Raw genomic sequence first — 13,468 nt, 5'->3', positions numbered from 1 at the left:
GAAAATGACTAACTTCTTTTATACAATAAATCTAGCAAGATTTACAGATAAAGTAAAATATTATTACATATAAATTAAAATATTTAATCAATTTATTGCATATCTATTGTATCACTCCCACAGTTCAAATAGAAAAAAAATAGTCATAACTAGTCATACATAATTTGGCATGACTAGTACTATATACTCATAGATTTTCTAGAAGTGATCGATTATAACCTGACAAAGAAAAAGTCTAGGTGAGTGCTCAGAGTTTTTGCAATGAAGTTGATACCTGGCCCCCTTTTAATTAATAATGCAACAAACATGTTTACTCTTCACAAACTCTACTTTAAAACATTCTACTCCATTGGCAATTCATTACCAACATAGTGAACAAATCTTTCTGAAACCAAATTAAAAATCCATAATAGGAAGTCAAAGTAGATTATAAAAAGTATCCCATTCTGAATGTACATTATTATAGATATTCTCGCAACCAAAAAAAGATATTCTATTTCCTCTTTATTACTTTTGCACAATGCATACACTTAAAGCAAAAATATATGCTTAACAAGTAACCTTAAAAATGACTTACCTCCACATCTGCCTGAACTCCAAGCACATCTACAAGAGCTTTATAAATATTTCTCACATAAACCTTCCTGACTTGTAAAGCAGATTCATACCCAGCTGGCACATATTTAAGGAAATACTGCAGTAAGTGGCACAAAGCTGCTTTTAGCAAATCAGACTTAAGCTGCAAAAGCACACCATCTTCAAACATGACACAGAGTTTTTCTAGCAGCATATTTAAGTAGACAGGCTCAATATTTCTATAAGCTTCTGTTTCAGAGGAGAACAGGGTCTTTATCAGCTTTGATAATGGCTCTTCATAGAGTTTCAACTGGTTAGCATCCATTTGTACTAGTTGTTTTAATAATTCGAAAAATGAGCTGAAAAAAGTGCTGGCTGGCTGTGCTGGTAGTCCTCCAAGCTCAAAGAGTTCAGTTAAAAGACTAATTGCTAAGGATTTAACTTTTGGACTCCCATACTCTAGCAGAACACAACCTATCTGCCAAAGGAAGAGTTCCTGCCTTCTAAAAAACACAATTGCAATGATACGAATAAGAACCGTCAATAAAGTGACTTCAATAAACTCTAAATTTTGCATGTTCATGAGCTGCAAAGGAGCTGGCTGTAAATATCCTACATGTTCATCGAATTGACTTAAAAACCGGTGAACTACCACTGGCCATTCCACAAAGTGTTCTACTGCATATCTTTTGTGGAAGTAAATCAAGTCTTCAAAAAGATGCAATAATTCCTTCATCAGTACTCCAAAAATAGCAGGACTCTTGCTTTTAAAAAGAAATAATAATGCACAGATGACTTCACAGATTTTTTTGTGTAACATATGACAGGATGGAGTGGCTGCAATCCGCAGAAGTCTTGTTATGATCCAATTACTGAATTCTTTGAAATAAACAGAAAAAGATATTAAATAAATAAGTATATTAGAGTGCTACTTAATTTGCTAAATGCTTGATTTATTTTTAAAGTATAAACTTCATTGACAAAATAGTCTAAAACATTCCCTACACAATGGAAACATATTATAATAATTTAGAGTACCAGTTTGGAGTCAGACAAGATTCTAGCTTTCCACTTTAGTAGTTGTGTCCTTCTAAATCCTACAATATAATTTCCTGAACTTTTAAATTGCAACTAAGAGATATATATTTTATATTACAGTGTAGCATAAATATGAATATTATATTTAATAAATGATACAAGTTTCATAAAATATTACTTATTCTGCAATGTTCTATGATATTTCTAGTCAATTATATTTCATCTTTAATACCCACTAAATGAGTTATAACCTGTTGTTTAAAAGTCAGTGCAGCAAAGAATATAGATTAACAAGTATTTATATTTTTCCAGTGGTCATGTATGGATGTGAGAGTTGGACTGTGAAGAAAGCTGAACGCCGAAAAATTGATGCTTTTGAACTGTGGTGTTGGAGAAGACTCTTGAGAGTCCCTTGGACTGCAAGGAGATCCAACCAGTCCGTTCTAAAGGAGATCAGTCCTGGGTATTCATTGGAAGGACCAATGCTAAAGCTGAAACTCCAATACTTTGGCCACCTCATGCGAAGAGTTGACTCATTGGAAAAGACCCTGATGCTGGGAGGGACTGAGGGCAGGATGAGAAGGGGACCACAGAGGATGAGATGGCTGGATGGCATCACCGACTCAATGGACATGAGTTTGGGTGGACTCTGGGAGTTGGTGATGGGCAGAGAGGCCTGGCGTGCTGCAATTCATGGGGTTGCAAAGAGTCGGACACGACTGAGCAACTGAACTGAACTGATAATGTATTAGTAGTTTAATAAGTACCATGCCAGAACACTTTGTATCAACAGAGCATAAAGAAAGCGTAACTAAGCTAGTCCTAGCACAGACCATCAGTAATCGTCAGAAAAGACTTTTTAGAGGACATACTATCAAAGTTGACTCTTAAGATTCAAGCAAAAAATTTTAAAATACTCTATGCATTGTACAGAAAAAAAGATATTTGCTTTACATCTCTTTATGATGAAGCTAACAAAGGGACAAAAGTAGTGAGAATAAGGAGAAAAGCCTGGAAAAAAATTTCAACATCCAGAATGGGAGTAGTAAGCTTGTTCTGAGAGGGCCAAATATGAAATATTTCAGGCATGAGGGCCATATATGAAATATTTCAGGCTTGAGGGCCATATGATCTCCATGTCAACTACTCAGTTGCCTCTGAAGTAGCTGCAGACAATACATAAATGAATGATCATGGCTATGTTCCAACAAAACTTTGTTTCCAGAAATAGGCAGCCAGTCTATGAGCCATGGTTTGCTAATGCATGATCTAAGAAAAGACATTATCAAAAACAGAAAAAAGAAAACTGCTTAAATGTTCAATGGCGTATAAACATTTTCAGTTACTTCTGCTCCATTTGTGGTATCTAGTTCATAATAAAAGAAAACAAGGATGCATGAAATAAAACCATTTCGCTCCCTCAACTTATAGCAAATTTGACCAAAATACACATAACAATGTGTTTGTGACATTTCAGGAGAGCAGAAGAGGCAGAATTCATAAAAGAGATCAAAAATAAATGTACAAACAGCAGAACTTACCAATACAACTGCCTCTGGCTTCATTTTGCCCATGGCTTCCATTCACATTTACAAACATAAGTGGGGAGGACTTCATGATATGTTGGATGAAATCAAGCAACATCACAGAGGTTGGCTGAGAGTCAGTTTTCTTTACAAGTTCCAGAGCAACTAAAACAACAAAAGATTCATTTTAAAAAGTCATAACAAATTAAATGGCAGTTTTTTAGTTAAGTAACTAGTCTTTGGTGACAAGAATTATGTCCAATACAGTGTTTATGATAAATTCATGGGACTAAACACTACAATCCTATCTTCCTAATTTTAAATGTTTAATAATCACATGTATTCATCTGTCATATATCCATTTACCAAACATGTAGGCTATAGGTCTATAATATTCCTGGCACTGTGTTAAAATCTGAGGATTAAAAAAACACCCTAACAATCAGGTGAGGGAGTCAGACAAATAAACTAGTAATTATATCAATAATATGATGTGTTAACTACACTAATCTATAATAAATGAAACAAGGGTCTGGAAAGAGCCTGTGAAGGAGCTGATTCCTAGATGATGAGAAGTTGGTCAAACAGAGAGGGTAAGGACAAGTGGTCTAAACAGATGGAGTACCATATGAAAACACATTTTGCAAGTACTCAGTAGTCCTTTGTTATTTTTCAGGAACTCAAAATTTTACTGATTGAAAAAGAAAGGCTAGATGACTACGGTAATTCTTAAAATCTATGTCAAATTTGGAATTAAATTTATAAATCATGAGCCACATGCCACTCCAGATTGTCCCTTCCATGTAATTTCAACAGACATGGCACATATGACACCATCTTACCAAGTTGGTAGTATTTGTCTTTTAGATTGTCACAAACAGTAAATAGTTGATTCAACAACTCACAGAATCTTATTACCTTCCATAGACAAAATGGCCAACTCTTATACAAAGAGTTTCTTAAAATGGCATTTGCTGTTTTTCAACCACTGACATAAGACCTATCTAAAAGAGAACTGGCCAAATATTTTTATTTAAAATAATTCATATATCAAAGAAGAATCAGTGGCAAGCACTATCTAGATAACAATGAGGAAAACAGAATTATTTTAAAAGTGTAAATCACATTATATAATAAGTAATACATACTTTAATATGAACAACAAGTAACTATCATAAATCCTAACTATATATCTAAAGCTACATGGAGAAAAATGCTACTATAATGTGCATACATGAAAAAGAAAACAATTCATGATCTATATCAGAAATAACTGTTTCTTACCAACATTTACATCTGTAAGTATTCGGTCAATGAACTGACATAGAATTTGTCTTGGCTTCTGTACAACAGTATTATATTCCTCTGGACTGGCACTAAAACACAAATAAAATGCTTTTAACCCTCAAAGGGATGATACCATGGATGATACCACTCTAACGGCAGCAAGCGAAGATGAGTTAAAGACCCTCTTGATGAGAGTGAAGGAGGAGACTGAAAAAGCCAGCTTAAAACTAAATATTAAAAAACTAATATCATGGCATCCAGCCCCATTACTTCATGGCAAATAGAAGGGGAAAAGGTGGAAACAGTGACAGATTTCATTGTCTTGAGCTCTAAAATCACTGTGAATGGTGACTGCAGCCATGAAATCAGAAGACAATTGCTTCTTGGCAGGAAAGCTATGACAAACCTAGACAGTGTGTTGAAAAGCAGAGACATCACTCAGCCAACAAAGGTCCAACTCAGTCAAGGCTATGGTCTTCCCAATGGTCACGCAGGGTTGTGAGAGCTAGACTGTAAAGAAGGCAGAGCACCAAAGAATTAATGCCTCTGAATTGTGGTGCTAGAGAAGACTCTTGAGAGTCCCTTGGACAGCAAGGAGATCAAACCAGGCAATCTTAATGGAAATCAACCCTGAATACTCATTGGAAGGACTGATGTTAAAGTTGAAGCACCAGTATTTTGGTTACCTGATGTGAACAGCCAACTCTGGAAAAGTCCCTGATGGCAGGGACTGAGGGCACAAAGAAAGAGGGTGTCAGAGGATAAGATGGCTGGATGGCATCACCAATGCAATGGACATGAACTGAAGTTGCTCAGTCGTGTCCAACTCTTTTTGACCCCACGGACTGTAGCCTACCAGGTTCCTCCATCCATGGGATTTTCCAGGCAAGAATACTGGAGTGGGTTGCCATTTCCTTCTCCAGATCTTCCCGACCCAGGGATTGAACCCAGGTCTCCCACATTGTAGGTAGATGCTTTACCGTCTGAGCCATCAGGGAAGCAATGGACATGAACTTGGGCAAACTCTGGGAGATGATGAGGGACAGGGAGGCTTGGCGTGCTGCAATCCATGGGGTCACAAATAGTTGGACATAAGTGGGCGAATGAACAACAACCCTTAAAGGGACTCACGATTTCATCTGTAAAGAATTCTCTAAAGTTGTACTTACCAAATGTGTTTAGTTTTAATGTTGACACTGATAGTATTCTGCAAAGTATACAATCTGCAAAGTCTAGACCTGTCTTGCCCAATATGGTAAACCTTTATCACACGCTATTGAGAACCTGATATATAGTTAGTCCAAAATGAGATGTGCTACAAGTATAAAATACACATTGGATTTGGAATATTCACTACCAAAAATGTGTAATACTGCATTAATAATTTTATATTAATTACATGTCAAAATGATAACATCTGGATATACTGAGTTAAATAATATATGTTGGGTTTCTTTAGTTTCTTTTATTTTAATTGAAGCATAATTGACTTATGACATTGTATTAGTTTCTGATATACAGCAAAGTAAATCAGTTATCATATATTCTTTTCCATATTATTTTCAATTATGGTTTATTACAGGATATTCAATATAGCTTTCTGTGCTATACAATAGGATGCTGTTGTTTATCCATCTGTATATAATAATTTGCATCTGCTGCTGCTGCTGCTAAGTCACTTCAGTTGTGTCCGACTCTGTGTGATCCCATTGACGGCAGCCCACCAGGCTCCCCCGTCCCTGGGATTCTCCAGGCAAGAACACTGGAGTGGGTTGCCACTTCCTTCTCTAATGCATGAAAGTGAAAAGTGAAAGGGAAGTCGCTCAGTCGGGTCTGACCCTCAGGGACCCCATGGACTGCAGCCTTCCTGGCTCCTCCATCCATGTGATTTTCCAGGCAAGAGTACTGCTAGTCCCAAACTCCCAGCCCAATTCTCCCCTGCTCCCCACCTTTGGCAGCCATAAGTCTGTTCCCTATATGTGAGTCTGTTTCTGATTCAAAAATAAGTTCATTTGTGTTGTATTTTAAATTTCACATATAAGTAATATATACAATATGGTAATAATATATATTGCTAAAATTAATTTCACCTATTTCCTTTTTGTAATGTAGCATTTTGTAATATGGGAAACTTTCAATTATATACGTGACTTCCTTCATATTTCTGTTGAATAGATCTAGACTTCTAGAAAAATCAAAAGAAAACAGTTTCTTCAACAAAGAAATTCCAAGGGAAAAAAAGAGAGAAGAAACTTATAAAGAAGACTTAAGAGCTATATCGACCCAGGATGTCAGGATTGAGAACACGTGTACACCTGTGACGGATTCATGTTGAACTACGGCAAAACCAACACAATATTGTAAAGTAAAAAAATAATAATAATAATAAATTTAAAAAAAAAAGCTGTATCGACCAAGCACAATGGCTGATCCTACATTGGATTCTGAATCAAGAATAAAAACTAATACCATAAATAACAACTGGGGAAATTTGAGCAGACTAGATATTTGATGTTTTTTTTTTTTTTGAGGATATTTGATGTTTTTAAGAAATTAAAGTTTAAGGTATGAAAATGGTATTGTGGTATGTCTAAAAAGTTTTTACACTTTAGAAATAAATAGTGGTATTTATTGATAAAATGATGTCTGGAATTTGCTGCAAAGTACTCTGAGGAGTAGATTTAAATCTATTAAGAAAGCTATTTAAATATATTGAGAAATAGATTTAAGGGACTAGATCTGATAGACAGACTGCCTGATGAACTATGGACAGAGGTTCGTGACATTGTACAGGAGACAAGGAGCAAGACCATCCTCAAGAAAGAGAAATGCAAAAAAGCAAAATGGCTGTCTGAGAAGGCCTTACAAACAGCTCTGAAAAGAAAAGAAGCAAAAAAACAAAGGAGAAAAGGAAAGATATACCCATTTGAATACAGAGTTCCAAACAATAGCAAGGAGAGATAAGAAAGCCTTCCTCAGTGATCAGTGCAAAGAAACAGAGGAAAACAATAGAATGGGAAAGACTAGAGATCTCTTCAAGAAAATCAGAGATACAAAGGGAAGATCTCATGCAAAGATGGTCTCAATAAAGGACAGAAATGTTAGGACCTAACAGAAGCAGAAGATATTAAGAGGTGGTAGCTAGAATACACAGAAGAACTATACAAAAAAGATCTTTACAACACAGATGATCATGGTGTGATCAGTCACCTAGAGCCAGACATCCTAGAACGTGAAGTCAAGTGGGCCTTAGGAAGCATCACTATGAACAAAGCTAGTGGAGGTGATGGAATTCCAGTTGAGCTATTTCAAATCCTTAAAGATGATGCTATGAAAGTGCTGCACTCAATCTGTCAGCAAATTTGGAAAACTCAGCAGTGGCCACAGGACTGGAAAAGGTCACTTTTCATTCCAATCCCTAAGAAAGGCAATGCCAAAGAATGCTCAAACTACCACACAATTGCACTCATCTCACATGCTAGTAAAGTAATGCTCAAAATTCTCCAAGCCAGGCTTCAGCAATACGTGAACTGTGAACTTCCTGATGTTCAAGCTGGTTTTAGAAAAGGCAGAGGAACCAGAGATCAAATTGCCAACATCTGCTGGATCATCAAAAAAGCAAGAGATATCCAGAGAAACATTGATTTCTGCTTTATTGACTATGCCAAAGCCTTTGACTGTGTGGATCACAATAAACTGTGGAAAATTCTGAGAGAGATGGGAATCCCAGAGCACCTGACCTGCCTCTTGAGAAATCTGTATGCAGGTCAGGAAGCAACAGTTAGAACTGGACATGGAACAACAGACTGGTTCCAAATAGAAAAAGGAGTATGTCAAGGCTGTATGTTGTCACCCTGCTTATTTAATTTATATGCAGAATACATTATGAGAAACACTGGTCTGGAGGAAGCACAAGCTGGAATCAAGATTGCCAGGAGAAATATCAGTAACGTCAGATATGCAGATGACACCACCCTTATGGCAGAAAGCTAAGAAGAACTAAAGAGCCTCTTGATGAAAGTGAAAGAGGAGAGTGAAAAAGTTGGCTTAAAGCTCAGCATTCAGAAAGCTAAGATCATGGCATCCAGTCCCATCACTTCATGGCAAATAGATGGGGAGACAGGGGAAACAGTGAGAGGCTTTATTTTTGGGGGGCTTCAAAATCACTGCAGATGGTGACTGTAGCCATGAAATTAAAAGACTTTTACTCCTTGGAAGGAAAGTTATGACCAACCTAGACAGCATATTAAAAAGCAGAGACATTACTTTGTCCACAAAGGTCCATCTAGTCAAGGCTATGGTTTTCCAGTTGTCATGTATGGATGTGAGAATTGGACTATAAAGAAAGCTGAATGGCAAAGAATTGATGCTTTTGAACTGTGGTGTTAGATAAGACTCTTGAGGGTCCCTTGGACTGCAAGGAGATACAATCACTCCATGCTAAAGGAGATCAGTCCTGAGTGTTCACTGGAAAGATTAATGTTGAAGCTGAAACTCTAATACTTTGGCTACCTGATGTAAAGAGCTGACTCATTTGAAAAGACCCTGATGCTGGGAAAGATTGAAGGCAGGAGGAGAAGGGAATGACAGAGGATAAGATGATTGGATGGCATCACTGACTCAATGGACATGAGTTTGGGTAAATTCCAGGAGTTGGTGATGGACAGGGAGGCCTAGCATGCTGTGGTCCATGGGGTCGCAAAGAGTCGGACATGAGTGAGCAGCTGAACTGAAATGAACTAAACTCTGAGGAGAGGAATAGAGCCATTAATTGATTATTATCATTATGTAAAATGGGAAATCTATATACCATTTTCTCTTTTATTGTATGTTCTAAACTTTCCACAATAAAAATTCAATAGGCTCAGACAGTAAAGCATCTGTCTGCAATGCGGGAGACCTGGGTTCAATTCCTGGGTCGGGAAGACCCACTGGAGAAGGAAATGGCAATCCACTCCAGCACTCTTGCCTGGAAAATCCCATGGACGGAGGAGCCTGATAGGCTACAGTCCATGGGGTCGCAAAGAGTCGGACACGACTGAGCAACTTCACCCAAGAACAACCAAGAAAAAGTAATATTAAAAGGAGATACAATAATTAATCTGAGCAAGAGTATTCTAGAATCCTGAATGAATTCAACTTGAGTTCTATAATTTTGTATAAGTAACCAAGGAATAGAACATAAGAATATAATACAAAGTCTGTATTCCACTACATGATGAGGAATCATAAAGCCAATCATGTAATCAACAAACACTTACTGAGTGCCTATACTGAACTGAACTGAACTGAACTGAATGTACCAGAGAACTCATCAGAAGCTACTATTGGGAAGGTAAAAGATAGTTTAATGGAGGAGACTGATAAGTCAATCTAGCCCTCTATCCAAACCGGATTATGATTTAATCACCAAAACAGTTAACACAGGTGGAAACACAGGTATGGGGAGGAAAAAACCCCAGTTTTAGAAACAGCGAGTTTAAGGTCTCAAAGGAACTAAGTGGGATGTCCAAAAGACTGTTGGAATAACAGTTCTAGACCTCAAGTGAAATGGGATATAGATTAACTAGCCTAGAGATACAGACTAAGTTATTGATATATAATAGTACATATCAAGCAAAGCTAAACATATTGTATTATTTCATATTTCACATGAAATAAAAGCAGGAAATTAGACCCTAATTTTCACATGAGAAAATTGATTCTTATGCAGATTATATAATCTACCAGTATTAGAGCTAGTAGCAGTGGAAGCCTTGAATAAGAATGCAAAGGTAGTAAGTAACAGGAAAGCCAAAGACAGAACCTTAAGGTTAGAGAAGCCATGAGGAGAAAAGCAAAGGGTCAGAGAAACAGAAAAGCCATGAGAGATGTGTTCTAGAATCCAAGGAGGTGAGAATTCTAAGGAGGGAGCTGTCAACAAGATCAAATAAAATTAGTTAAAATGTCCTTTGCATATATATATTAGATGGTAAAATACATTTAACATAAAATTTGCCACCTTAACCTTTAAGAGTACAGTTCTGTGGCATTAAGCACATTCACATTATCCTACACTATCACCATCATCCCTCTCTAGCACTTTTTCATCTTCCCAAACTGAAACTGTACTCGGTAAACAATTATCTCCCGACTTCCTCCTCCTCTTCCTACAATTCTGTTTCTATGAATTTAACTACATCATACAAGTTATATTCTATATTTGTCTATTGTGACTGACTTATTTCACTTCGCATATGTCTTCACAGTTCATGCCTGTTGTAACATGTGTCACAATTTCCTTCCTTTTTAAGGCTAAACAATATTCTAGATACTTTGTGCATATATCACATTTTATCTATCTTTCCACAGACACTTGAGCTGCTTCCACCATTTAGCTACTGTGAATAATGCCCCTACAAAGGTGAGAACACAATATCTGTTTTATTCCCTTTCAGTTATTTTGGGTATATACATAGACATGAAATGCAAGATTGTATGGTAATATTCTACGTTTAATTTTTTTGAGAAACTGCCATACTGCTTCCACAATAGCTGCACCATTTTACAGCCCTAACAGTTTACAGAGGTTCCAATTTTTCCTTATCCTCACCAACACTTGTTATTTTGTTTTTGTTTTTTTTTTAATAGTACCCATCCTCATGGGGTTGCAATGATATCTCTTTGTAGTTTTGATTCACAATTTCCTAGTAATTAGGGATGTTGAACATCTTTTCATGTGCCTTTTGCCCATTTGTCTTTCTTTGGAGAAAGTCTACTCAAGACCTTTCTTTATTTTTAAGTCTCATGCTCTACTGACCATCTCCTCATTTGTAAATCAGGTTAATTTTCTGGTTGCTGTTGATAATGAGTTATAGTTCTTAATAACTTTTGGATGATAACTCCTTACAGATATATGATTCGCAAACATTTTCTTTCCTTCCATGGGTAGTCTTTTCACTCTGCTGATACTGTACTGTATAAAATTTTTAATTTTGATAATTTAAAATGTAATTTATTTTTTGATATGCTGTCATGCTTTTGGTGTCATATTCAGAAATCACTGCCAAATCCAATGTCATGAAGCTTTTACCCTAAGAGTTCTAAGAGTTTTACAGTTTTTACTCTTTCATTTAGGTCTTTGATCCATTTTAAGCTGATTTTTTTTAACGTCCTTTGAATTTTAAAATTTTAATGTAGAGGTAAAGGCAGAAGCCAGATTTTAAAAGGTTGAAAAACAAATGAAATGTGAATATTGAGAAGAGCATGCTCTTTCTAAAGCTTGACCATGAAACGAAGGGAAGAATTGGAGTTGGCACTAACTAAATGAATACATGAGATCAAGACAACTTTGTTTTGTTTCCCTTAAGATGAAGAGACTTGAACAACTAATTCTTGGAACTTGGCTTTCCTTCCTGGGATCCATGTTTAAGTAGAGAGACTCCTTGGATAGCATGATTATCATTAGTTATAATGATAATCATTAATATATATTTATTAATATAGGATGAAAAGATGAGTAAAGATACTAATAATAAATTCAAAAGACAAATAAAGCAAGATGCCTTGCTTCAAGCAAGTTGCTGGGGAGAGGGGAAGAACACACAAAAACAATAATCAAGCATTATATACACCCGCAGCAGGAAATAACTAACTCTGCCTAGAGGACTCAGGGAAAGCTGTGTATAAGTGATGGGCTTACTCCATCACTTCTACTGGCAAAACAGCTGAGGATATATTAGGTAAGCTGGTTATTTACAAAAAATAAAATTAAGTATTTCATATAAATAACTTATAACATCTACATAGTAATGTAAATGTACATATATTTTCCCACTTAAACAATGCTAAAAGAAAAAATGAGAAAGCTAATTATTTTCTTGATTATTCAATCACAAAGTCCAATTATAATTGATTACATACAGGACCCAAGGCATCTACAGTTTATAACTGCCATGATGGAAATGGTCCTGATACATAGTAAACAGTCCAAAAAACTTTGTTGAATGAATCAATGGTTCATAAGAATCTTTCTGAATCTTATGCCTCTTTCATCCTTAATGTGTAATCTTTTGCGAACCTGCGGAATATCTACCAACAGACCATAGGATCCTAGAGGTGGGAGATTGTTTCTCTATGAATTTCTGCACTACCAAGAGACCATAAGCTGCTGCAGAAGAGAAACTGTGTTTTAATTCTCTTTGCATTGCCTATACCCCACCTAGAACTGTGTCCTGTTTGACAAAAAAATCACTAACTGAAATAATAATTATTTACAAATAATGTAAACCCTAGGCACACAGAATCAAAGAATAAGTAGTTGTATTTATACATCAAAGAGAAAAAACTATGTTGTTTATCTTATTATTTAATCCAGAACTGGCCAATAGAAATATAATGCAAGCCACATGCATAATTATAAATTTTCTAATAATCACATTAAGAATGTAAAGAGAAACAGGCAATTTTCATCACAATAATATGTCAAAAATATTATCTGAAAATATAATCAATATAAAAATTATTAACGAGATTGTTTATACTCCTTTTGGGAACTAAGTCTTTGAAACCTAATATCTCATATTTATAGCATATCTCAGTTTTAGATTAGACACATGTGAAATGCTCAATGGCCACATAAAGTTGGTGTCTATAGTGTACTCTAGGACATCACAGATTTAAATATCACCAAAAAATTTTCAAGTCTGAAATTACAAGGTAACATGACTTGTTTTAGACAAAATCAGAAGATTTTGTCATAAACCAAGTGTAATTTGACAAGTGTCACTTAAAAACGTGAATGAGGAGGTCTGTGGTGAAGAGGAACTGGGATTGTGGGCGGTGGTGAGAGTTTCCTATAAAGTCTAAGTTTGTAAAAAAGACTATGCATTCATGTGTCATCTGCATAATTTTAAAAAATCAGTTTATAAAGGTGAAGTGATTATCATTTATTAGATATACTATTAGAATAAAGAAATTCATGGGAGGGTAAGCATTTCTTATTTTGCAACCTCGACCTTAGAACTGAGCTTAAGAGGGTATACTTTTTCAAAAATATACAA

At 35.8% G+C, this 13,468-nt stretch overlaps 1 protein-coding gene across 1 annotated transcript in view; it reads right to left on the bottom strand.

Annotated features, from left to right (window-relative positions):
* ATR (ATR serine/threonine kinase) overlaps positions 1 to 13,468 on the bottom strand; it is a 112,093-nt gene that overhangs the window by 92,650 nt on the left and 5,975 nt on the right. Inside the window, exons 2-4 of the mRNA XM_012102124.5 lie at positions 4,425 to 4,516; positions 3,156 to 3,305; positions 578 to 1,455 (exon numbers count right to left, since the gene is read on the bottom strand). Coding sequence (XP_011957514.2) covers positions 578 to 1,455; positions 3,156 to 3,305; positions 4,425 to 4,516 — 1,120 coding nt within the window. The remainder of the gene's footprint in view (positions 1 to 577; positions 1,456 to 3,155; positions 3,306 to 4,424; positions 4,517 to 13,468) is intronic.

This window comes from Ovis aries, chromosome 1 (genome assembly GCF_016772045.2).
Source record: "Ovis aries strain OAR_USU_Benz2616 breed Rambouillet chromosome 1, ARS-UI_Ramb_v3.0, whole genome shotgun sequence".
Lineage (NCBI taxonomy): Eukaryota > Metazoa > Chordata > Mammalia > Artiodactyla > Bovidae > Ovis > Ovis aries.
This window is presented reverse-complemented; position numbering and strand designations above follow the sequence as displayed.